The sequence below is a fragment of the Perissodus microlepis genome, chromosome 12, assembly GCF_051167445.1.
Source record: "Perissodus microlepis isolate ML-2025 ecotype Zambia chromosome 12, ASM5116744v1, whole genome shotgun sequence".
NCBI classification, from domain to species: Eukaryota; Metazoa; Chordata; class Actinopteri; order Cichliformes; family Cichlidae; genus Perissodus; species Perissodus microlepis.
Window position 1 is genome coordinate 31,421,489 of NC_140472.1, and position 26,420 is coordinate 31,447,908.

Genomic DNA, 26,420 nt, shown 5'->3' on the forward strand with positions numbered 1-26,420 from the left:
AATGTTCAAGTAAATGTAACTAGGGGAGAAAAACATGTACTTATAATCTAATGCATGCCATGTGGTAATTTAAGGCAGTTTTTTAACTGGTTCCTGAACTTCATTTGTTTTCAAGCGTTTAAAAATCAATAAATCAAATGAATGGATCTGTAAGGTTTTTAATGTGCGACTGAACGGTGAACTAAGCGTAATTCGGATATTTAGCGACATTCAGTAGCCATTGTGCCGCTAAATATGGCGCTATTCAACAGCAACTAGCTGAAAGTGCAGCTCTGTGTAAGTACTATGACAATAACACGTTGCACTTTACATCACGTTGATGTAAAAGCCCTATCTTCCCTCCGTAGTCCCCTTCATAGGGCTCTTGTGCGCATGTCCTCCAGGCTCAGATGTCAGACACTCAGGGGGCTCATTGCCTTCCTCCTCCTCCTCCTCCTTCTCCTCCGCCTCTTCGGAAACGGGATGTGATGTAAATACACAGAAACTTTTTTTCTGTCCCTCTCTCCTTGGTGTATGTCTTCTTCTTTCAACAAACTGCTGCGTTAAAAGTAGAATAAGAGCAAAAGAAGTAAAGTAAAAAGTCGCGTAAGTGAAGCATCCGGGAGGTAAAGCCACCGTTAGTTTTGTCCACCATGATCCTGTGAGCTCCTACGTCTGTCTCCGACAACAAACTCAAGAGGAGCCGGACTGCACTCCGAGAAAAACGAATCGAAGCGGAGAGAGGCTCGCTGCTGGTGTGGACCCGGAGGGAAACTGCGGACAGGTAAAACAGCTGACACTTTCTGTGGGTTTGAAAGGACTGAGAGCGGAGGATCCACGCTGCGGGAAAACTCGTGATGATGAAAGTGCATGATGGTAACAGGGCAGGAATCAGATTCTTTACATTGAGGCCTAGATGAGATGGGACATCATATCTCTTCTTTGTTGTATTGAGAAAGATGCAGGAAAAATAATCAAGACATGATGCAACCAGCTGCAAATAGATATTTACTAATTTACCTACTAATCCTACCGTCCGAACAAGAGACATGTCAGAAAACAAAGGTGTGATTAGGTTTACAGAGAGGAGGGGTTTGAAAATCCTGGGAATACTGTAGAAAAATGTGTAGGAAATAAAATAGTCAGTGAATTACTATTAATCTTTTAGGACATAAAGGCAAAACTAAACTGTTTAACGTAAAACTTGAAGATGAAAAGTACGATATTGAAAAAGCCCACAAGGTTAGATGTTTTAGTTCAGTTGGTCATGATGTGTTTCAAGTTTCAAGATATAGAAATGTTTTTTTTCCCTAAAAGAGAAGGCGATAGAAGTATAGTTCTGTCCTGTTTCACAATCATCCCTCTTCCAGATTATGTTTAACACCATGCGCTGTAGGGGTGCTCGATTGTTGTCTTCTGATGTGGTTAGATACTTATTCATTACATCTTTTTATGTTGTAGCGTTTTCAAATATTCACAATGATTTGACAATAGGTTGCTTCACACAGACTGAAGGAGTTTTAACCTGGATGATGACTGATGACTTCTTTAGCGATAGCTTTTTTTAAACAAACTGACCAACTTCATGGCTCACTTGTACATTCGTGTTTGGACCTCATCTGGTTCTAGATGTTTATAAATGGTACTAGCACACTCTATAGGGGTGAGGGGACCCCAGGGCTAAAATATGTTACTGGTCTAATGCGAAATACCAACCAGTGGTGCAAACGACTTGATGATAGCGAAAAAAATACCAAAAACCTTCTGGCACCAGCCTCCCTGCAGCACCAGTTAACGACTCCTTACCCTTCAGTGAAGTAAATGGTAAAGTTCTATAGGCTGTTGATGGGGATGCACAATTTGTGTTGACTGAAATAAAGTATTGCAGGATGCAGACAAGTGCAGAACAGCTCGCTGTGCATTAGTTTGTGTTTGTATTTCTGTTGATAATATATATGCAGATGCATTACTGAGCTAGAAAAGTCCTTCAATGGCAGAAGCTGTGAAGCCTTTTAAAGGAACAATGTGTAACAGGTTTAGCACCAAAGTGAAAAGTTAATCAAAGCCAGGCATTTACACCAAAGTGAGCATAAATCACAGTGCTTAAATACAGGAGTAAATGAGGTCTTCTGTATATTTTACTGTGAACTGCTGTGGTTATGTTGTTATCGTGTAAAGAGAGAGCTCATTATCATGTTTGTGTGCAAAGACATTGCATGTGTTTGCAGTTTACAGTAAGTTAATGTCACCAGTCAGACAGCAGACTGAAGCAGGTACTGTTGCTGTTTAATTTAGAACAGCTTGTTAACTGCTTCAAGTGAGCACACATAGGATTTGCCAATCAGAGAGCAGGACTTCCGGTTGCATTGTGAGAGTCCTGCATGCAGAGGTGCATCTACAGAACTTTGGTGTAAAAGTTTGTAGTCTGCTGTGTTATTATAAGCTTTGCGTGTACAGTGTATTTGCACGCAGGTCCATGTGTGCGTGCTGCTGCTGACCTCTTCACCTGCAGTGGGATCATGTTTGGTTTATTTTCATGTTCAGCACTGAGTCAGCTCACGTTACAAGGATGAACTTATGGCTCACAGCAGCAGACCTTGAAGTGCAAACCCCAGTACGTTTGTTTTCCATATCGCTATGATCATCATCAAACCTTATTTCATCTGTGGCTCAAAAGTAAATATATGCAAAAGCAGAATGCAAACATAAATGGACAAATATGACCAAAAACATGCAGGTTGTGGACAAAAATGATGATGATACTACATTTACCAAGTATTTTTGCCACTTAATGTTGAAAATTAATAAATCAAGGTCATGGTGTTGTTATTTACTGCACTGTTAACTTATTCCTTTAACCAGGAAGAGGTCTTAATATTAAGAATCATGTTTTGTGGGTGTGTTACTGGCTCACACAGGCAGCATTAACCTAACATGTTTTTCAATGGCAGTAGGGCAGGAGAAACTGGCGCTTCCAGAGAAAACCACAGGAAGAACATGCATACTGCCCACTCAAAGGCCCTGCCCAGGTTGGTTTGAACCCAGGACCCTCTTGCTGTCAGGCGACAGTCTTAAACACTGAGCCAGTGGTGCCAGGCTCAGCACAGTGGTCAAAAGTCTTCTTGAACAATATTGACACAGTTGTAATGGAAAAAACATGGTTTTCACATCAGTTATGGCTGTAACTTTTTTACTTTCAAATTTTTAAGTTGTTAACAGCTCTCTTTTAGTCATCTGACACATATTTTATATGTTCCCTGCCTGTAAATAATTCCAGGCTTTCATAATATCTAAGCTGTGTTATTGCCGGGGATGTGTAAGTATCTAAACTTAAGAAAGAGGCATTTGAGGGTTTAGCAGAAGAACATCTGTTGACAGTTTAGTTTGATGTAGATTTAGAAATTCGATAAGCGTGAGCTTTAGATGCATTTCCCCAACAGCCAATGTTTGGAATAATAAGAGAGTACAGAATACAAGAAAGAGGAGAGCGGTGCAAGGCTGAAAATCCCCTCCACACCATGCATGAACCCAGTCCAGAAGGATCTGGAGGTAGTTTATGAGATTTTCTTGAGCTCATCAAGATGATGTGTCCCAGTTTTGTTTTGTTTTTTTCAGTTTGATTTGTCCCGTTATTACATTTGCTTTATCTCTCAGTAGTAAAGGAACCTTTCAAAAATGTGTAGATCTGGAACAAGTCCAAAAGTTAATCTGCCCTAAGCTGGGCCAAACCCCACCTCTGAAGAAGAAGAAAGAAATCCATCCATGACTTTTTGAGTAATCCTTCTAACAAACAGGCAAGTAAAAACCTATAGCACCAACCTACTTTGTAGTGGAAAAATATAGCTGTTCAGCTCACAGACACATTGCACAAGTTTCCAAAATTAGTGTCAAAATATTAATGAAGCAACTTTTTCTTTGCATTTTTTTAGGTACACTGATGCTAAATGCCTAAAATACAGACTATTTATCGATGCCTTCATTTACTGATACTAACTAAACTTTCTATTGTCTGAAATATTCTGCTGAAAAGCTCTTGAAAGGGAGCAAAGTCATAAAATCGGACTCCCTTTAAAAGTCCCCAAATCAGTGTAATGATCAGCAAACCAACAAATAACCAGCAAACTGCAAAGAAGGCGACCACAAACGTTTGACACTAACGTTTAATACACAGCTTGGTTAGTTATGGTACTTAAAGCAAAACTCACTTCATCAGCCTGACTTACAACAAATGTTATAAATTATACAGGCTTAAGTTGAGCCCACTGTGAGAAAGGGATTTAAATACTGGCAGTTTGTGAATATCTGTGCCTAACAGTAAATAATACAAGTGGTTTATTTGGAAACTACTTATCGACCAACAATGTGACACAGTCTCTGCTTCCAGCTTCTCTAAATGAGGGAACGTGCTGTTTAGATTACAGTGAACTGATATTTTAGGACACTTAGACACAAATGGAGACACTGTTTTCTGATATTTTGTAGATAAAGAGATTTCTCTAAAAAGTAATTAACAGTGAGAAGTACCCCACCCCCAAACAAAGAACAAGGTTATTTCTATCAGCCTGGAGTTGAGTCAGTGACTATCCGACCCCTGCAGGTATTTAAGTGGCTTCATGTTTATGACGTGAGATGGTAAAAAGTTGATTTGTTGTTTCTTGAAGAGACTCTGAGAGCAGCCTGGAGCTACATCGAGAGAGTGATTGCACAACAGCAGGAGCTCAGTGTTTGGCTCACACTGTGAGAGCTGACACCTCAGCTCACTCACAAAGAAAAGCAATGAAAGACGCTTCACTCTGCTCAACTTGATGATTCTTATACCAACTGTGCAGTATATTACTCTTATTAAAGAAGTATAGGTCATGTTTGAATGTAGCAGCAGCCGAGAATATAACAAGCAGGATCCGATCTTGCGCTGCTACTGCTGTCATCATAAGCTCATGATGCCTAAACCTTCACCTTAAATCACATGATACTGAGGTGATTCGCATTCTTGGGGAGGTGGAAAAAAAGTCAACTGAGACAAAGACCTGCAAAAGTTTTGTAGTCTCCACATGTAAAACTTTATTAACTCTATTAACTGGGAAAATATTTGGCGAGAGCCAAATTTCTCAAGAAATATTGATGTTGCGGCGTTCTTCACTGATTTAGATTTCTTTTCTAGCAGAAAGGACTCTGCAAATGTTACACTGGCCACGTTCTTTGTGACAGTGAAGTAACAGATAGCAATGTAACCTGGTGCCTCTCCAGTGAGTCTCTCCAACTCCTCCGTCTTGTACTACAGCTGGCGACAGTCTCGGTTTTGCTCTGCAATCTTGGTGAGCTTGGCATAGAGGCATGTCTGTGCAGTGAGACCGTGGCTAGTTGTTTACCAGCAGCTGAAATTTCAAACTTATTTGTTCTCCGTTTGTATACAAAGAAACTGTTTAAATTAGTTGCCAAGTATACTTGGGTGGCTGTTAATATAGTGAAGTGTGGGAAAACACTGAGGGAGCATTGATGCAGAAGTCTGTACCTTAGCTCTGTGTAAAACTGTGACGAAAGTCAAATCTAATTGTTTCCAGGAAAAACTGTTTCTTGGGTGTCAAAAAAAACACCAAAGACAAGCTCATCTTATGAGCGCAATAGTAAACTAACCTTTATTATTCTTTGCTCCATTGTGAGTCAACAAAGGGCACCAAAAAAGAGGAAAAAAGGTACGAAAATGCAGATATTTCCTATGTACAGAGCCTTGTTACAAAGTAAGGATCTTAAATCGGTTTGCATTGTTTGAGTGATGAAACCTTGTGTTTTCAGTCAAACGTGAGAAGGTGTTAAGGTGTTAAAAACATTTAAATAGCAAGTCTGGGTATCTATTTTGGTCTATCTGTTGGTAATGACCATTTCCCTCTCTTTTCAATTTTTATTTCCCTTTTTTTAAGAAGATATTGGTGCTGAGCCAAAGCGATTCACATTCATGCTAAAAGATGTAGCATGTTTGCTTTTACAGTTTTGCTACAGAGAAAGAATTGATACTGTCTGAGAGTCCCCAGATGTGAAGTGTGTAGTTGGACTCTGAGTGGCAACAAGCCACTGGCGGAAAGTGCTAAAGAGAAAGCAGAGAGATGCTGCTCAGACTTTCTTTTATCTGCATATGCACTGATGTCTGTAAACCTTGGCGTGGTAACCTACACCGTCGATGTGTTGATAGAAAGCAGGGGATAGTCACTTTACAGCCAAATAGTCTTTGTTTTAATGCTTTGGCCTCTCTGCACTCTGAGCCTGGCTTTGAGCTGAACATTAACAAGATGACGTCAAACCATCTTCAAGAATCTCGATGAACGCTCTGGCTTTCCCATAAAGGATCATCAGACTTACAATATGCACGGCATTGGAGTCGCATCTCTTCTAAAATCTATCCAGCTCAATCTGGAGCCAATAAAGCCGTCTATCTGTGGGAATCTAGGAAAAAATGGAACTTTTTATCAGATTGTATCTCGCATGTTATATATTATATAATGCTATAATATATAATATGATATATCATCCTTCGCCAAACTAAATCTTTCACAAGTTTAGAAAAAGTTACCCAAAGTAATTTAACTCCAGGTCATTAAGTTACCACATAAATTCTTTGACCTTCTCGTCAGGTATTATTACGACATTCACGTAAAGCCTTTTTATAGAAATCCCACCACAGACGCACTGAAAAACACAAACACTTACAGGAAACTTCCACAATAGTTTTTGCAGAAACGTGTGCAGATAGTAGCTGCGGTTGGAGCCGAAGGAACAGATTACAGATAAGTTTAAAGGAGCCCATGTTTAAGTGTATTGAGTTTCCACCAGCCAGGCTGCAGCCAGCAGCTCATTAAACCCTTAAGAACCCACAAGGAGGATCTGTTAGAGTGGATCTGTGCAAGGCACATGAAGAGCAAAAGAAGAACGCCCAACATGGCAGCTGCTGAGAGAAGATGATACAGACTGAAATCGTCCGTGCCGATCAAAACGTTATTAAAATTACATTTCTGTAAATTACCAAAGGGATGCTCTGGTAGTTTGTGTACTGTCTGCTCTGAGACTGAGTCTTATCTGGTTTTAAAATAAGAAAAACAACTTGTCACTGCACTGTCAAATACTCTGTGTAGCTACTTATAGAAGGACTTTTCAACCGCCGACACTCCCATTCACAGCTTTTGTTCATATTTCTTGCAGTGTGGGATCCATTTCTTGCTCAATCATTTTCAAGTAACTCTCTCATAACAGTCCTTAATGGCTGGTTTAACTGTTGCTGCAAAGTAACCACATAAAAACATTGTTATTTTACAAGCTTCAATTTCCAAATGAACGACTTGCCGCTGAAAAGTTTGCTGGAGAATCATGTGAAGTCACTAGTTACTGAATGTGTTTTGCTTCAGCTGCGGTTAATGTAGCGGTCATATTCCCACCCGTTTACTTCCAGTAAGATCATTGACACCTTTGTTAGTCCTGCGGGGTGAGGAAAGGGTGAACAATCCTCAGTGATGTATCACACCCTCCTTATGGTGACTATGAGACTGATTACGGTCAGGACAGACCTTTCCTGACTTCCCCTCTTCAGTGATCTTTTAAACCTTCCTGTGTAGCTTTGTTAACTAAATCCAGATAATATGAGGTAAGTGTCCCTTGCATTTTGTCGAGCACAATGATTTTAATTGTTTGTAGCATCTTGTTTTTTTTAGTTGCGTCTATCTGATTGTTGCCACAAACTTGATGAGAATTCTTTCTAAAGTCAATATGAAACACAACCGGCATTTCTACCCCTGTTGATGTTGCATGTTTTGCAGGGATCGCATCATTTTTAGTCAGTCCGAAGCTACAGTAGTATAGTGACTTTGCCGAACTGAAGACACGGCACATCTTTAAAAAAAAGTAACATAAAAGTTTTAAAAAATGGTGTAACATTGAATCTCCTTTATTTGACCAGCACTAATCAATTAGACCAATTGTAGACGACCCACCCTGAGACACCTTTTTGGATTTTGGTTTGGATTCTTGCAGCCGATTTGTGACAAGTGGGTTGGTAATTGGTTGATCTAATCTATTAGTCCAATTGATTACCATGCCATAGGCTCCTGTATTGCGCCTTAGTATCAGACAGGTAAATTAGTAGTTTGTTAGTACACTCCATTTTGGTGTATTACATCTTCTGGTAATCAAATTAAAGAATCAATACCTATACTTATGTATAAAAAAAACAACTTGTTTTTGTGCATTTTTTACAATGTACTAAATCAGTGCTGCTGTACTTTTGCTAAAAGTCTATAAGATGAGTTGAACTGCACATTTATGAGTCTGCTGAGTGGATTTGACTAGTTGATTTGCAGAAGGGTTTAGTTTGAATCCAAAGATGCCCTGAATGCAATTTGGGATGTTAGCTGTTGGTTTATAGCTTTTTGGCTCATTAAGAAATTTCTCTCCTGCCCATGCATGCAAGTCAAGCTGGTAAATATGCAGATAGGTATATTCAACAGTCAAGTCACTCTTTTTCAGTTCTCCTGAGTTTTTATTCAAGTCTTACTAGGGTTTATCCCCATAATAACCACCACCTGCTGACCCATCACTTCTCCAGAAAACAGCATCAACCATTCCTGAAAAATCCCCGTCCTGTGTAGTGAGAGATTACGTAGTTTTTAAAGAATGTCTGAAGTCTCTTACGTTCCGTGATAATCATCCATAAGGAGTATAGATTCTCAGGAACAACTTGACTCATTGCAGTTCTCCCCTGTTGACTGAACAGTTAAAATGAGTAAGTCAACCTACAGACTTTTTCAAATTGGTTTTTTTTTTGTACTTGCTCACAGCTGGTTTAAAACCTCGGGAACTGGAGCTTGAAGAACACAAGGGAACATTGTCTTGCACTCCATGAGAATAGCTACCTTAATACAAGCAATGTGTCAGTTAAACTGAAGTCAGATCTTAGATAGGCTGCGTTTTTCTTTCTTGTGACACCTTACTTTCTTGGCTTTAAATGCCGTGCTGCTACACATGGATCTGTACAAGTTTGTGACTGGTTATGTGCTGACAACACGGCCTCTTTCTTTTGAAGGGTTAAGGTTGACTTGAATGGTTTATCTGTATTTATCTGAGTTCCTAACCACTTTCATGTGACTGCTAAACCTGGTTTTTAGTGTTAGGGTCAGTAAAAGCAACCGAGGAAGGGCTGTACTGGGTATGTTGAATTTTCTTGTTAGCACAGGCCCCTGGTGAGTTTTTATCACCAGTAATGGATGAAATAAAGCAAATGAATGCCAGATTTACTTCAGCCCTTGAATATGCCAGTTGATCTTTAGCTCATGCAACTCTGTGGTCTGTGTAATCATCTGGTGACAGACTGGATTTACTCTGCATCTCACCAAGTGCATCCTGGGATGTCTCTAGTCCACGTGTGCTAAACGAGACCTAGTTTTGCCATCTGCCTGGACCGTCACATTAAAGTTAATGTACTCTGTGCTGTAGAAATTTGTGCAAACAGTAAACTGTTGGGTATCAAAAACCAAACAGTGGCCGTTTTTAAAGTGACAGGAGTCGTGAATAATGCTGTTTGATGTCAGAAACAGATTTTAGTTTACAGTTCTTCAGCGTCAACTTGTGTCTGCTCAGTGATAACTTCACTGAGCCTCCTGAGAGAGATGAGTCGTCTGCTCCCTCCACCTCCAACCACTCCTGACAGAATTATGATACCCTGCATACCTGTGTGTGTACATCTGTGTGTGTACTGCTTGCATGTAGGTGCATGCATGTGTATAAACCTGCAGTGCTTTAAGGATGTATGGTCCTGAGTGTGTTTTAAATGGCTCCAGGTGTGTGCTTGCTTGCATGTGTTTTGTCGTGTCTCCAGGGTTTGTATTCAGACTTAAGCAACAGAGTCTTGAGTGACATTTTGATATCAGAGTAGTTACAAATTCTCCATCTGATTTCCAGAAGAGCAGCACTGAATCAATTAAAAATAAGATGTGAATGAAGCAACACTTGCAAAACAAAACATTGAAGAGTTTTATGTAATCTTTTACTCAGAACTGCTTCAAGGCCAGTTCTGAGTAATTGTTTGAAAACTGTGATGGTTTACTCACTGAAAGTTTTAGCAGTTACTCAGCAATGCTAGACGAAACAGTTAAAAAGGAAGATGTACTACAAATATTGTCAATAAAATGCGTCTTGCAGAAAGTTTGACTATTTGCCAATCACAGGGCTGCATCTATCGTCAATTTCTTGGTGGATACTACATGTGTTTAAAATACAGTTGGGCTTATTCCCAATACCAGTAAAAGTAACTTTACAGTGTTTTCTATTAGTGGTAAAATCGTTTATCTGTTATTGCAGGTTGTGAGGATTTTGTCTTGCAAGGAGATCTCGAAGCCTGCATGCATGGGCCTTTCTTTTTGGGACTCGTTACCTCTTTGGTTCTCAACCCAGAAGTTAGAAGGAAAATGTCAGATGTCACAAGATGAGTAAAGATAAGAAAAAAGACCCAATTTTGGTCTTTGCTTTCATTTCCTGGCATCAGCTGCACATTTCACACACCTTTTAGCTCTAATTAAAACTATGTGCCTCTTGAATGCAAACATTTCCAGAGGTGATGTTAGAAAATCAGTTAAGATCAGGTAAAATGTCTTTGAAATTTGGAGTTAGCAGGAATTTCCCAGTTTTAGGCTTAGCATGTCCCCCATTCATACTTTTCGGTGTATTTAATTGTGTTTAACTTGGCTTTGGTCTTTGCTGTCAGTTCAAAGCTTTACATGTTAAATCAAGCGCTCCTCACATTCTTCAAATGCCAGCAGCTTTTTCTAAACCAGCTGCTTCTCGGCTTGAGTTCAGACCTCGCAACCATCACCTGCTCCAGGGTTACATTTGCATCTTAAACGTTTTTCTGACTCCCAAGAGCAGTTTTACTCCGTGAGAAAAGTTCATAAAAGAACATAAACATGGACCTCAAAGCGCTGAACAGAGACAGCAGTCTATAGCAGACAACAATAAATGACCACAAAGTTTTGCACAGACTGAAGAGACACTGTTTCTGCTCATAGCTGTGCTTGCGTATGAAATGAACTTAAGAAAGGACTCCACAGATTTTACAGTTGATTTGCACAGCATGGTCAGCACTGTGAAAGCTGTGTATAGCTTCTTTTGTGTGTGTGTGTTTTAGCCCAGTTTGAACTTGAAGTCTAGACATCTTGTGACCTGAGTATCACCAAACTTAACTCACACTGCTGTGGACAGAAAATAAAAGCGGCAGATTTTCTGTGAATGTAGCCTAAAGCGAGGGTTTTATGGATGGCCATGAGTCTATGTTTATCACAACCCACAAACAGATGAAAAAAACCCTCTTTTGGCTTTCGATATGTCTACAGCGCTATTTGAAGGAAAACACTGGGAAGAAGGATGGCGCAAAATGTTTTGACGGTGAGCACACATCTGAATTTGGCTGCTCTCGGTCGTGTGGTACGGTTTTGATAAGAGAATCTCTTCATGAGTCTAATTATGGAAGTTTTATTTCTCTTGCAGTTGCTCTGTTGTTTCTGTTGATAAGCAGCTGGGAGTCTTTACCGTCTAACAACTTGATGGTGTGTTCCATTACAATCTGGACCCAACAGGCCTCTATGATTGTGTGAGTGCAGCCTCATTTATTGTGTTGCATAATCAGGCAGACATTGCTGCAGTGACAGAAAGGCTTTACAGCAGATTTTGATTCATATTGACTTGATAACATCGCACAGCTGCTACAGATTTGTCAGTTGCACATACATGATGCAAAGCTCCCATTCCAATACATCCCAAAGGTGCTCTGCTGGAGATCTGGTGACTGTGGAGGCCATTTGATTACCAGCTACTACAAATCACTGGCTTATTTCAAGAAACCAGTTTGAGATGATTTAAGCTTTGTGACATGGCACATTATCCTGGCTGAAGCAGCCATCAGAAGAATACTCAGCTAGGCTGTGGTGTTCATACCATGCTAAAGTGGTACTAAGGGACCCAAAGGATGCTAAAAAATAGAAAGTATCACTCAAACCATTATACTGTTGATGCAGGAGAAGATGAATTCATGCTTTCATGTTGTTTACACCAAATTTTGACCATGTCAGAATGTCGCAGCAAAAATTGAGAAACATCAGACCAGGCAACATTTTTTCCAAACTTCTGTTTAGACCTTGATTGCTATATCAACATGGTATTGGCATTTTAATGGCCAATTAAAAGCTAAAGGAGAAATGCCCTTCAGACATGTCATGAGTTTTAATGTTCCACAGGTAACTTTCCTACGGCAACTTGTGTTTTGAATGACATGTCAGATTTTTGAATCACCAAGTATCGGTATGAGTATTGGTCTTAAAAATCCTATATCAGTATATACATCAGTCTTTACTTCCATTGTTTCTGTTTTTGTGAACCCGTGTGTGCCAAGTGGCACACAGTGTGGTCTTCTGCTAATGTAGCCCATCTGCTTTAAGGTTAAATGTTTTGCACATTCAGAGATACTTTCTTGCATACCTTAGAGATGGTTGTGTGGGAAAATCCCAGTACATCAGAAGTTTTTGAAATATGCAGCACCAACCAACAACCATGCTGCGTTCAGAGTCTTGCCAAACATTTTTTTCCTTGGTCTGATACTTGGTTTGAGCTTCAGCAGATCTTAAATGCATTGACTTGGTTCCATGTAATTGGCAAATTAGAAATGTGCATAAGCAAGCAGTTGAACATGGGTACATAATATAGTGCTAGTGAGAATACACAGAGAGATGTTTTTGTTCATTAGAATGGTGATTCGATGGAGAGCGATACAGACCAGCTAACATGGCTCTGGGATTCATAGAAACAAACACAATTGAAAAAATCATTTTTAATTAACACATTTATGCATTTAAAGACTACAGAAACTCATCATAAAGACAATTAAAACATTGTGTCCATAGTCCTTGACAAAAGAGTGGGATTGTGGTGTCACCTGGAATATGTGTGTGTTTTTGATTGGTTTATAATAAAGTCTTGCTCAAAGATCCCTTTTCCCTAAAGTGAAGTCAGGCTTAACAACAGATAATTTTAGGTCAGTGTTTGTTACTAATGGTTTCTATTGTGTTCTCGGCGGGTCTGTTCAGTTTTGCTCTCAGTGAACTCTGTCTCATTCACCCCATCAACCAGAGAGAGAGAGAGAGAGAGAGAGAGAGAGAGAGAGATGTAGATTCCTGTGTGTAGCTGTAAGCGAGAGAGAGAGAGAGCCTTGGAGAAAGGCATGTGGATTCCTGTGTGTTTGTGTGAGCGAGAGACACAGAAGGAGAGAAAGACAGAAAGAGAGCGAGAGAGAGAGGTCTGGGTTGCGTTGAATGTTTGGAATGTTGAGGCTTTTGGCTTCAGTTTGTTCTGACGGGAGGAGGGAGGAGAGAGAAATGAGGGACAGAGGGAGAGGAAAAGAAAAATAGGGAGAGAGGAGGTAAGTAAGGGGAATTAGAGAAGGACAATGACGGTTTACTCTGTATAATAAGGAAAATGTACTTGAAGTAAAAGTAAAGGTATGAATGCGTTCTAATGGCCATGCCCATTTATGAACATAATTGTAGTTTGTTAGTATTTTGTGACTATTTTTGGCGGCAGTCAACTTTTTCATACTGGTTTAAACTGATGATCGTTTCTTTTTCCTTTGGGTGGTTCCAGTTACTTTATAAAATCCCATTCCCACGTGGCTGACATTCTAACCTTTTTAAACACCTGTTGGTCACGTTTGCATTAAAAATGTTTACTACTTTTCTGAACTGTGGCTTTAGCAATCATGGTGTAGTGTGTGAACTGTAAATGCCAATGCCCAAAACCACTGGAAATGAGGATAATATTTTTACTTTAGTTACCGTATTTTTTGGACCATAAGGCGCACTGTCGATGAATGGGTCTCTTTTCATGCATAAGGATTATATGGATTATAAGGTGCATTAACCCTTTAAAACCGGTCAGAGCGGGCACGCTCCGTTTTGCGTAACTATTTTTAAATCCCGGTAGCACTGCAACCACGTGAGCTAGCGCAATAATTTTTTTTGCATATGAAACCTGAGGAGTTGTACTTACATCTTATGCCATCAGCTTGTCCTAGGTCACGGTTTCCTTCCACATATAGCTTTGCAAAAACTGCATAAAAAGCACTTGCAGCAACAAAAACATAATATTCCAGAAACACGCTTTGCCAATCCGATCAGCTGTTCATAACACTTCCTACGTTGGAATAGACGTCAGCGCGAACTATCGCATGTCCGCCATGACCTGCCCAAAACCGGAAGTGACGTCATTTTCGCGGAAATGTAGTTTTTTACCATCAGGGCCTCATGAGCTTATACTGGTGTTTTTAAAAGTTATGTTTGACTTTATGACTTTCTGTGACGTTTCTGGGATGCTTAGGACTAATATTGCACTGCTGGAAATAGTTTATTTTGATGCATATGCTGCTTTTTTGCAAATTTGCACTATAATATTTATTTTTCGTTTTTCCTGCAGTGTATAAAAATTGGTGTATTTCAAAAATAAAACTATGAAGACACTCAAAATAAATTTCCTGTGGTGGGAAACTATTTTGTGCAACTTTTTTGTATTTACAGTTTTGAGGGATAAGCCTCTTAAATTTCTCTAACTAGAAATATATGTTAAAAAAACAAAAACGATTTTCAATTTTTTTGTAGTTTATTGCACTTTTTTGCAATTTATGTAATTACTATGCACTTAATGCAGACATATTATTAAAATTTGGGCTGTAATGGTTGTATTGATGTATATCAACTTGAAATGCTCCCAAAAATGGCACTACAGCATGTAAAAATATAATATAAGCTCTGGCGAACTTGGTTCTATGGTAGGTCTTAAAGGGTTAAGCGAAACAAAACAGTCAGTCAAACTCCCACCTCCACTTCTGTACCATTGATTCATTAATGTTGAATTCTCTTGCAGCTGCTCTATTCCCATGTTGTTGCAGTATATTATTGACTAACCTCGTATTGTGGATGGATTATCTCAGTTGTTCTCCTGACTGAAGTTTGGTCCGTTTACAGCATCCTGCCATGCAATTGCATTTGTCCCTAAACATCGGGAACCCTCATGCAGGGCTGGGTCATATCATACCATTCACAGTAATACCGGTATAATATTAGGCAATGATAAAAAATTTAAATATCGCGATAGAATATGGTTAAAAAGTGCATACGCAGTGCCTTTGTTTTCATACGCACATGGCAGAAGAAGCATGGCGACGACGGAGAATGAGAAGGGCGAAAGCGGATTGTTGAATGACAGATGAACCAGAATTGGTTTGTAAAAATGTTGCAACGTCAGTGGTGTGGAACTGGTTTGGCTTTCGTCCGTCAGATACACACCAAAGGACAATTTTTGGTAGAGCATGCATGCGGGCCGTCGTTATTACCGTGTTTTTCGGAAAATAAGTCGCTCTTAAAATCCTTTGATTGTCGGAAAAATCGACTGCGCCCCTTATAATCCGGTGCGCCTTATGTATGAATTCTGATTGTGCTTACTGACCTCGAACTGATTTTATGTGGTACACGGCGCTCGAAAATCTGTCAAAAAATGTTTTAGTAGGACTTTGATAAGCTACAAGGTGCACCGCTTGATGGATTGTTGGAGCATTACGGCTACCGTAGTCAGGAGCCACGCGGAGTGATACATACTGTGTTTCAACATAATATTGCCATATTGCATGTGTATAACCTCTTTTTAAGTTTTGTGGATATTATACATGGTTATGCTCAGGATATGTCGGCCCTTTTGGTTAAACTGTCAGCAAGAAATTTGCATAAAAAAACAGCTGCTTGTTTAAGTAAAAATACATTTTAAAAATACAATTTTAACTGCACCTTATAGTGCAAAAAATGCAGTACTTTAAATTAGGGCTGCCACGATTAGTCGACTAGTCACGATTACGTCGACTATCAAAATCGTCAACGACTAATTTAATAGTCGACGCGTCGTTTGAAGCTTTGTAAGATCCCAAAAGACGCAGGAATAAGTAGTAGTATTTAAGAGTGTAATAACGGACTGAAACAGAAGATGGCAGCACTGCATGTACAAGGATGCCAGCTGCCGTTAAACCCCGAAGAAGAAGAAACTGTGTCCCAGAATTCATAGCGCGGCCCAGCTCAGTTTCCAACAATGGCGGCAACTAGTTAATTTTAATATTACTCGTATTATTCTTTCTCGGTCACAAAATAAACGTTTAACATATTTTCAGGCGAGAATGTAGCTGTGTAAACCTCAAATATCTGCTCAGTTTATCAAGACACCACATATTTTCAAAAGCGCTCTGACGTTTTCGGAGACGTCTGTTACCCACTAGCTCGATAGCTAGCCGGGGGCAAGGCTCACTAGAGCCGCTGAGAACACCGGACTCCCAGCAAATCGTTTTCAAACCCACCGCCGTCTTTCGCTACTCAGGTTAAACATGATATATAAGTCACTTAGATAACTTACAAATGTTATTGTTTGGCTTTTTTCTGTATTTTATTTGTTCCTGAGTAAATCGGTTTGGCTGAGATTAAAGTTATAGTTTTTACACAGCTGAATAAACGTCAAGCAGACAACTGATTATCAGAAGTGTGAGATGCTCGAGAATATACTCCGGTGTCCTGTTATATTTTAGATAGCAAGGAGCAGACGGCTGAGTTTATTAAACTCCACCGAAACAATCTGCAAATTTCATTAAAATTTAATAAACTATCATCTTGTCTTTATTTTTAGTTAGCACATACCTTAAACACTTAAAGCTGTAAGCTAATGATAGTTATATAAGAGCAGATGCATGCTGGTGCAATAGGCTGTCTGTTATACGTCCAATGGATGATGATCTGATTAGTCAACTAATCGCAAAAATAATCGGTGACTAGTCGACTATCAAAATAATCATTTGTGGCAGCCCTACTTTAAATATATTTTTATGCTGAACTTTTGTACTAACAGCAAAGGGTCTGAGTACATAGCTATTCTTCTATATATCCATAGTTTATTCGTTACAAAATAACATTGTCATTTTTCATGTAATGCAAAAGTGCACATAAGCTGGACATGAGCCTGAGCATCCTGCACAATGTTTTCTACACTGGAAACACCCACGTTCAAACAATGGTTTGTCAGAGTGACTGTGACTAAGCAGTGATGTAATCGTTTAAAGCACACATAGCTGGGCTAGGCAAAGAATCTCAAAGTGCAAGTTCTGCATAATTGAAACAAAGACAGTTTTGTATGCTTCCATATAATGTGACTCTGATTTTAATAAGATTTAAAGTTATTGAATAAATGCCCCACAGACCAGAGTGCGCTGAACAAAACTAGTCTTTCTGTACTTTTCTTTTACGATAACATACTTGTTTGATGCAAACTATCTTCAGCTATATTGTGTGTTAATTTGATGCAGAACGGAAATGCTTTTAAAAAATATCAAACTATTTAATGAATCCAGTTTTTTAAATGCGTAAATTTCCTTTCACTAGTTTCGATCATGTTCTTTTTAGGCTTTGTGATGGTGTCAGTTTTGATCACTGTTTTCTATTACACTCAGGTGGGTACACAGACCTGCTAAACCCATTTGTGCTTTCTGTCAGTGCTGCAGATTTACAGTTCGGAGGTTTTTGGTCAAAAGAAGGTTGTTATTTCCATCTGCAATAATTTATATTTGGCAGTAAGGCTCTGCTCTGGAAAAGCAGCAGCAAGACCCCTCTACAGAACAGGTCAGGCATCAATAACTTGTGGCTCCTAGAGTTTCCAAAAGAAGAATGGGAAGCAGAATCCAGCCCCTCTCCTGTGGAACCAGCTCCCAGTGTGCACTCAGAGACAGACACCCTCTCTACTGTTAAGAGTGGTTTAAATGTTCTTTTCGGATAAAGCTTATAGTTAGGACTGGATCGGGTTACCTTGAACCATCACTTAGTTGTGCTGCTGTCGGCTCAGACTGCTGGGGGACTTTCCCAGGATGCACTGAACATTTCTTCTCCTCTCACCTCTTTTCACTGGCATTGCATTTATTGTACAGCTATTGCATGTTACTAACTTTTGTCTGCTCTTTCCTGCAGTGTTTTTCTTTTTTCATTTTGTTTGTTGTGTGTGATCTCTCTATGCTCCTGTTTTTTTCCCGTCTCTTTCCCCTCAAACCCCAGCGGGTCGAGACAGATGGCTGCCCCTCCCCGAGCCTCGTTCTGCCAGAGGTTTCTTCCTCTTTAAAAGGAAGTTCATCCACATAGATGATTGTTGTCGGCTCTCCACTCAAATATTATTTGAAATTGAACTGAATCAAACTGAATTTATTTTTTTTAAGTCTCTTATCTGTGTAAATTGCTGGACCCACATGTCTTCGTTCACTCAGGTCAGCAGACCAGATACTTTTGCTGATTCTGAAGAGAAAACTCAGACGTGACAGTTGCTTTTTCATTTGTGGCACAATTTGCCACTGCACACCAGGCAGACTTAAATCTCATTTAAAAATACACCTTTGCTCCCTAGCCTTTGTCCCATTGTGAGATACTGACTGTGATTTTAAGTCATCTTTTAATTGTGATGGTTCTTTTGTGTCTCCCTGTTGCTGCTTTAAAAGTAAAAGTGGCAAAAGTATTTTATAGATAGTGAATGTGGTTTGGTATGAATTGAACAGATCATGACATTGAAAGCAGGATGCAGATCTGCATCAACTGTGGACATGCTAGAGCGATTTAGATGAGATTTGCCAATTGGATCCATAGAGCAGTATCAGTAAAGCGATCGGGTAATGTAGGCTGATCCCAGCTGATCTGCTGCGATTTTCTGGACTTTTTAGCCTGCTTGAGCTAACCCTAAACTTGATTTATGCTGCTCTCAGCAGCAGAGAAGTTTGAAAAAAACACAAAAGGCCCTTTGCCAAGTCCACAATTGACCCATTTACTGTATCGCTCTCATGTTGCACACTCATCTAGAACAGTGGTCTAAAGCGAACACAGACCTTTAAAGTAGTTCAGATCTGAACAAAGAAGTGGATGATGCATAGACACTGACAAACAATCTCCTGTGTTGTTTAGAGAGCAGGACCTGGTTACATAATGTGCACACTTTGGGGCATCAAGCCTTGCAATTACATGCCTTACCAAAGTTGTTTTACAGCGATTTCATTTCCAGAAATCTGGTTTATTTATAGCAAGCCTGAAAAAACTAAATGGTCTGTTTGTCATGGTGGATCGAGAGGTCAAGAAATGCTCCAGGAAGTTATTTATAATTTGCTTATAATGAAGCTGAATTTTTTTCATCACTTATTTGTTACAAAAACAGTTCAGTATCGGTCTTCATTAGATTCTTCCAAGGGTTACTTTTTTGTTTCTCTCTGACTTCTCTTTATCTCTTTTACTGTCTTTTTCTCTCTGTTATTTTCTCTCTCCCCCTCTCTCCCCCTCTCTCTCTCACTCTCTTGTCATGTGATTTTGCTGTAGAGATGAGCAACAGGGCAGGAATCTGAGGTTCAGCCAACGCATTACATAAAGCTCCCTCCTTCTCCCCCAGTCGTTGCTAGAAAACAAACGTGAACCACTTCTTCTTCAGCTCGGCTAAAGTGAATGAACTCACTTCCTGAAGGCAGAGCAGGGAGTTTTTCATTAGGGAAAAAAAAAGCGAGAGGGAGAAGGATTGTTTCAGGAACAGACTGGATTCTCTGGTATTTAAGAACAGTCAGTATGTGAAGAAAAACATGCAAGTCTGTCTGAAGCGGGCTGCAATCAGCTGCTGCAGCCTGTTGTGTCTACAGACCGAAACATTCACATCCATGTCAAGATGGCAAGGCTTCCCGTCTTTAACTCCTGTTAGCGCTGAGCTGGATGTTTGCCACAAGGACAGACAGCAAAGGTTTTGATTTATGGTCAGTTTCAGATTTTGCCTGTTGAAGTCATCACGACACAAACTGGACGCATCAGACGTGATTCTTCTTTGTGTTTTTCATTTCATTGTAGAGCAGAGGGTCTTGAATCTGAAGCTCCCTGTGGCTTTGACAAAAAAAGGAGAAACTAAACTTAACTACAGTAACTAGTTAACTAGTAACTAGTCTGGTACTAGAACTGTGCTGCAAGAGAAGTTTGTGTCTCCCCCTGGTCTCAAGTCAGACAGAGCCACTGTGATTGTTCTGCAGATGGAGTTTAGTTTCTTTTTTACTTTTAACCTCCTAAGACCTGAACTCTTTCATGGCATGCATTTTCAGTTTCTCTTGGGACCTGATGAATGTAAAAACAAAGAATTACCTGATTTTTTTTTTTCTTTTTACCTGATTTTTGTTTCTGAGAAAAATTAGATTGACATATGAGGACATTCGCTTTACATTTTGATAGAACAGTGGCAGTATAGTGTCCTCGGAAGTGGATATCAGGCCCTTGTAGAGCAAAATTTAGTATTTTGGTCTAGACCAGCGGTCCCCAAACCCCGGCCCACGGACCGGTACCAGTCCGTGAGTCGTTTGGTACTGGGCCCGCGAGTTCAGGCACAGGTGTAAAATTTATGGTTTTTAGGGTTTTTATCGGTTTTTAGTGTTATTTTTTTAAATTGTTTTTATCATTAACTCTGTTTCCCTGGGTCTTTTCCTGTGTGTTGTGAATAAATCTTATTTTTTGGTACCAGTACTCGTTTTATTTTGTTGTATTTATCTGCGACATCTTAAAGGCCGGTGTGTGAAAATAGCGCAAAAAAGGTTGGGGACCGCTGGTCTAGACAACCCAAAAAGTGATTTCCACATATGTGGATGCCAGGTCCTAGGAGGTTAAATTTAAAAAAATATATAAATTTCAGTTATTTTGGCTTCAAATCTGCAAGAAAGACATATTAATTAAATGAAAAGTTAAAGTGTGTGAAATGATTTGTTGAGCTGTTGATTGGCTCATTTCTACTCGGGCTGTGTCACCTTTACTGGGTTAGCATCAGGGTCAAATTCCGCTCTGATCCCAAAAGAGTTTAAAAAACCTGGAAGTTTGTGTTTGACTTTAACGCTGTCCTCTCTCTCTTTGCTTCTCCCTTCCACCCATTGTTGTCCTCCCCACCTTGCTCACCTCCTTCCCTCCTCCTCCTCTCTTTGTGTTTCTCTCCTTTTCTTCATTTTCTTATCGGCCCTCGGCCTCAAACCGCTGTCTGCGTTCTTTCTTCCTCTCTTTGTCTTTCTTCCTGTCTATTTTCTTTTTCTGTCCTCCTGTCTCTCTATCACCCCGTCTTTCTCGCCTGCCCAGCTGTTCTGACCCCGAGAACTTTACACAGAGTGAATGTAGAGAACAAGACAATACGAGTAGACAGCGATTGTAGTTTTTCTATATGTGTCTATGTATTTATGCTTGAAATGCTTTGTGTGCAACAATAGGGGTGTGTTCGTGTGCGTGTGTATGTATGTGTGTGTTCTTTAGTGTTGCGTAACCTCTGTGAGTGGGATGCTGTTTGTGTCCAGTGTTTATAAACTACTCTGCTCCAACAGCAATAACATTATGAAATCAAACACACACACACACACACACACGCACACACACACGCACAGTCCTCTCGTAAATGACGGTAGGAGTCATTCAGACTCCTCCTCGTCCATCCATCCTGCTGCAGTTGTGTAAAACAGTGACCGCTGAAGACAGTCGACTTCCTACAGCGAAAACAAAGATTTTGTTTGTTTTGTTTGGAGTAAATTGCAGTTTTCAATGTTTTAATGTCAGATAATCAGTTAAATTACTCTTAATGTGCACAATGGAACACCTAAAGTTCTGCTTGAATGAGGGATTCACGTCTATTCAAGCCTCAAATGAGGGATATGATAGCTGAAAGACTCTTTAGATTTTATAGTAAACTGTAGAATGATTCTTTAAACGTAGATAAATTAGAAACAGATGAAAATATGTTGCTGGATAAAATGGGATTAGAGGGAATAAATAATTTTAAGGAGGGAATAAGGATAGGAGCAGCAAAAAACAACAAAAGCAGAATTCTTCAAAAATTCATCATCACACAGGAGACGTCAAAAATTCCTTTATGTACTGTGATTGTCAACTGTGGGTGCCGATGGCGGGAAAAATCAAAGACTTAAACATCTATTCTAGTTATGTGTTTATAGGACCTTTTTTTATTGTACAATGGCAGTAATGGTCTTTGCATATGTGCAAATTGGCATGTCAACTTAAAGACAAAATAATGCTGTATTTTATGGGTCAGTTTACTGAAACTTTCCTCATAATTTTCCTAAAAACGTGCAAAAATTGCAAAGATATTTCCCAAAAGAAGTCAACGTGGTGCTGCTGTTTTGGAATGAGTTCTTTACACGCACTCTTGGCTTCCTCCCACTGTCAAAAGACATCCTCGTTAGGTTAGCTGGGTATTCTTAATTGGCTATAGGTGTAAATGGTTGTCTGTCTCGATGTGATTGGCGGCCTGTCCGGGGAATAAGCTCCAGCCCGACTACAACCCTGAATTGGATAAAATGAAGAAAATAGAGGGATGGGTTTCCAGAAAAAAATGTTTACTGTAACACTTTATTCCCTTGTTGCCTGAGCCGTCATTCACTGTCAGCTGCAGATGTTCATGTTGTTTTTTCTGTGTCTCGCAGAGATGTAGCGTGTGTGTTGGTGTGATCGGCGGACCATCATGCACCTCTTCTTGCTGCTGATCCTTCAAGCTACAGCAGCCATCGGACAGATTGATCCCGGTACACAGGCACACACACACAAACCCCATTTTACCCCATCTTGATTTGAAATCTGAATCCGTCCTCTGCAACGAGCCAATTTAAACAGTTACAATGTTTCATTTGTATGTGAATGTGTTTTTCCAGCACACTGTCGCTACCCCTTGGGCATGGAGGATGGACGGATCAAAGATGATGCGCTCAAAGCATCCAGCCAATGGCACGAAACAACAGGACCACAGTACGCCAGGTCAGTGTGGCTTAAAGGTTAAGTCGACTGGTTTTAAAAAAGTGTCTTTTATTGTTTTTAACTCTTGAATAAAGAAAAAAAGAAAAACCTGAAATGGAATTGTGAGATACACAATCGATTAAATATGCTTTAGAATGAAGTCAAATAAAAATTTGAAGATTTTAGAACTGCATGTTTTGGTTAACCTTGTGCAAGTGTGGTTTATGTGTTTGTGTGTGTGTGTGCAGGTTGAATCGTGAGGAGGGAGACGGCGCCTGGTGTCCTGCAGCGCTGCCATCAGTCAGTCAGTACCTCGAGGTTTGTGTCTGAAGCGTGCTCAGTCATGTCCGGGTACCTGCATTTGTTATGTAGCTAAGTTCTACTCCATAAGTAAGAAGGTGTCGTGCATGCAGGAGAAAGTGGTGCTCCGCAGTCAGTGTAACATGAGAACGGGTGAAAAGATCACAATGGATCAGAATCTGAGGTTTCAGAGTGTAACACAATATTTAAGTGCTTTGCAAAGCAGCTAAATTCAGTACATTCTGATTTAAAGGTGAAGTCTGTGTGTGGTCTACAAAGTTATTCTTTGGATAAATCTAGAAGCTCATGTGTTTCCCAGATAAGGCTGTGTTATTACAAACTGGCATATAAACCTAAATCTGTGTATAACAGCTGACTTGTGGGACGAGTGGAACACAAAGAAATACGTACCTTCAGAACTGAGCAATCTTTTAATAAAGTTGGTGGTATCGATACTGCGCCACATGTGTGAATGCTGCAATGTGAAGCTGTAGGTATTTAAATATCAAAGGAGAGAATCTGAGTCACAGTCATCTGTGGACATCAAAGACTGTATGGAAAATCCTCAGTTTCACATGAGCTGCATATTTATGTGATTCAGACATTCTTACACTTCACATCTGTTTAAGTCGCTTTAATATCTGTATATTGACATATGTTTAATATGTTAAAATGAGAAAAGTAATTAAAAAATCTAAAACCTGAAAATAATTTTGTGATGTTGCAGAGGTTTTTGTGTGCATACTGTTGAGTAAAGGCACACAGAGCATCTTTAGTTTTTACAGTTTTCTTTATGGGCCGATTTCTGTAGAAATGCAACAAAAATCCCGAGACGCTGCAAACACTCAGCTCACGATAAAAACCAACTTTGAAGCCTGTTATAGATCTCTGACTTGAATGCATCTCGTATTTGGAAGCTGCATGCCTCTTGACATTAAAATTGCAGGATTAACAACCAGATGTGTGGACAGCTTGCCTCTATGCTTTTGGGGTGAACCATTTTCCCACGTTAACGATACAATATTATCTTTAAATGCAGCTTTTGGTTTTTAGGTTACTCGCATGTTACATGATTTGACCGAAAGCCTTTTGCTGGAATTTTCTTTTTAGGTGGATCTTGGCAGACTCACCTTTCTGACGGTTATTGGTACTCAGGGACGATATATCAGGAACTCTGGGAATGAGTTTGCCCGAGAGTATCGCGTAAACTACAGCAGGGACGGCAAGCTGTGGAAGTCCTGGAGGAATCGGCAGGGGAACGAGGTGAGTGACCCAAATATCTTACAAAAAGGACTTGATGAGAGGAGAGAGGAAACAGACTGAAAAATGGGACATGAGAAGGGTCTGAGCCGAAGGAAGAATAGGAGGAAATACGTGAGGACTGATGGAGGGAAGACTGGAGAAAGAGGAAGAAAAAAAAGAAACGAACAGGATTTTTTTCCTCTCGTTTTTCACTCTAAGCTGCTTCTGGTCATTCATATTCATATCAGAGGAAATTACATTTACACGCCAGCTTCCTGTTGGCATTTGAGGTCCGCGCAGCTACGCAACACTGTTAGAACAATTTAAAACACCAGAATCATGTTTTTGATCTGAGGCTCCTCCCTCACATTCACATGGGGAACTTCCCAGAGTCTGTGCAGATTTCTGGTTATTTTGTGCCCAGCAGCACAAAGATTCACATTCCAAATTTCTCAGGGTGCTTTTTTTCACTTTAGGAAATGAAGCCCGGAAACATCCGCTGAGGAGTAACTGATTCATGCCGTCAGCAGAAACTCTCAAGCTTGTCTTCTTTGCTTTGAATGTTTGGCTGCATATTTCTACACGTGCAGTTGTGCAGGGGCACTGTGTGAGAGGCAGTGAATATTAAAAAATATATATATTATTTTCTTGTTAACATAAATTTGGCATCATCCTCACCGTCCTTTTGCATCTATTTGTGATTGTTTTCGTGGTTTTTGTCACTTTGTTCGATAATTCTGGTCATTTAGGGCGTGTTTGCGTTTTGTATTTGTTTAGCATAGCTTTTCTTGTCTTTTTAACGAGATTTTCCTGCATCATTATAATAATGTTGGTCCAGGATCTACGTTACAACTGACCAATCAGCTTTCAGTTTGCACTGGCCAAGAAGTTAGTTAATTATTTTAAAAGTATCACTAGCAAACTTACATGAGCAAACTAAATTTGGCTAACGGAAGCTAACTTGATAATATTTTTATTCAATTGTATAGATTAATAAAGAAAACAGAGCGTTTCTTATAAACATAGCCTTTTTTTTCTTTTTTACCCCATAATACAAAGCTGTGACATCACAACAATGTGACTGGTCACTTTCAATGTTGATCCTGGACACACATTGTTATGATGATGCAGAAAAAACACCAACACGGGGATATCAGATGCACCAATCGTTGGTCGCTGCCCCTCCCTGATCTTGATTTTGTCGGTGGTCTCTATTGCCAAGCGCTGCTCATAGCAGGTTGTTTGCTCACTGGGGCTCTCTCTCTAATATTGCAGCATATTTAAATGGTAAATGGCCTGTATTTGTATAGCGCTTTTACTAGTCCCCACTAGGGACCCCAAAGCGCTTTACACACCCAGTCATCCACCCATTCACACACACATTCACACACTGGTGGAGGCAGCTACAGTTGTAGCCACAGCTGCCCTGGGGCAGACTGACAGAAGCGAGGCTGCCATATTGCGCCATCGGCCCCTCTGGCCAACACAAGTAGGCGGTAGGTGAAGTGTCTCGCCCAAGGACACAACGACCGAGAGACTGTCCGAGCCGGGGCTTGAACCGGCAACCTTCCGATTGCAAGGCAAACTCCCAACTCTTGAGCCACGATCGCCCCACATTTAACTCCCTATTGTCAGGCACAAATTTTCCTCTAAACACCATCACAGTGGATTTTAATCAAGCAATCAAAATGTGACTGAAATGCACACCTTCAGGTCTAAATCAAGGGATTTAACAAAAGTAACACAAAACCTATAACAGTGTCTAGATAGCAACATTTCTATCTCTTTAATCAGCCCATTCTCACTCCCAATGCCTAATATACCGACGATTTGTCAAGTCCTGAGGTGTTCCATGGGAATGTGAAAGGTGACCTTCTGCGTTCCTATGCTACGCGCTGGATTGTGGATGAAATCGAATAGAATGACGCTCCCACGGTAAGACATGTTCCAGCCGTGTATTCCAGCCCTAACCCTAACCTTATCCCTAATCGTAACCAACACCTTAATTGTGTTAGATAGTGTTTT

General features: G+C 40.0%; 1 protein-coding gene across 4 annotated transcripts in view; it reads left to right on the plus strand.

The window, feature by feature from the left end:
* The first annotated feature begins 391 nt into the window (after positions 1-391).
* Positions 392-26,420, plus strand: part of ddr2l (discoidin domain receptor family, member 2, like) — a 40,899-nt gene continuing 14,870 nt past the window's right edge. Inside the window, exons 1-5 of one of the 4 annotated variants that reach the window (XM_084945958.1) lie at positions 392-763; positions 22,547-22,645; positions 22,772-22,874; positions 23,102-23,171; positions 24,264-24,416. In XM_084945958.1, the coding sequence (XP_084802084.1) occupies positions 22,585-22,645; positions 22,772-22,874; positions 23,102-23,171; positions 24,264-24,416 (387 nt within the window). In that variant the 5' untranslated portion in view covers positions 392-763; positions 22,547-22,584. Of the gene's footprint in view, positions 764-13,335; positions 13,424-19,242; positions 19,847-22,546; positions 22,646-22,771; positions 22,875-23,101; positions 23,172-24,263; positions 24,417-26,420 lie in introns of those variants that run through there. The other 3 variants (XM_084945961.1, XM_084945959.1, XM_084945960.1) reach the window with 3 other exon arrangements.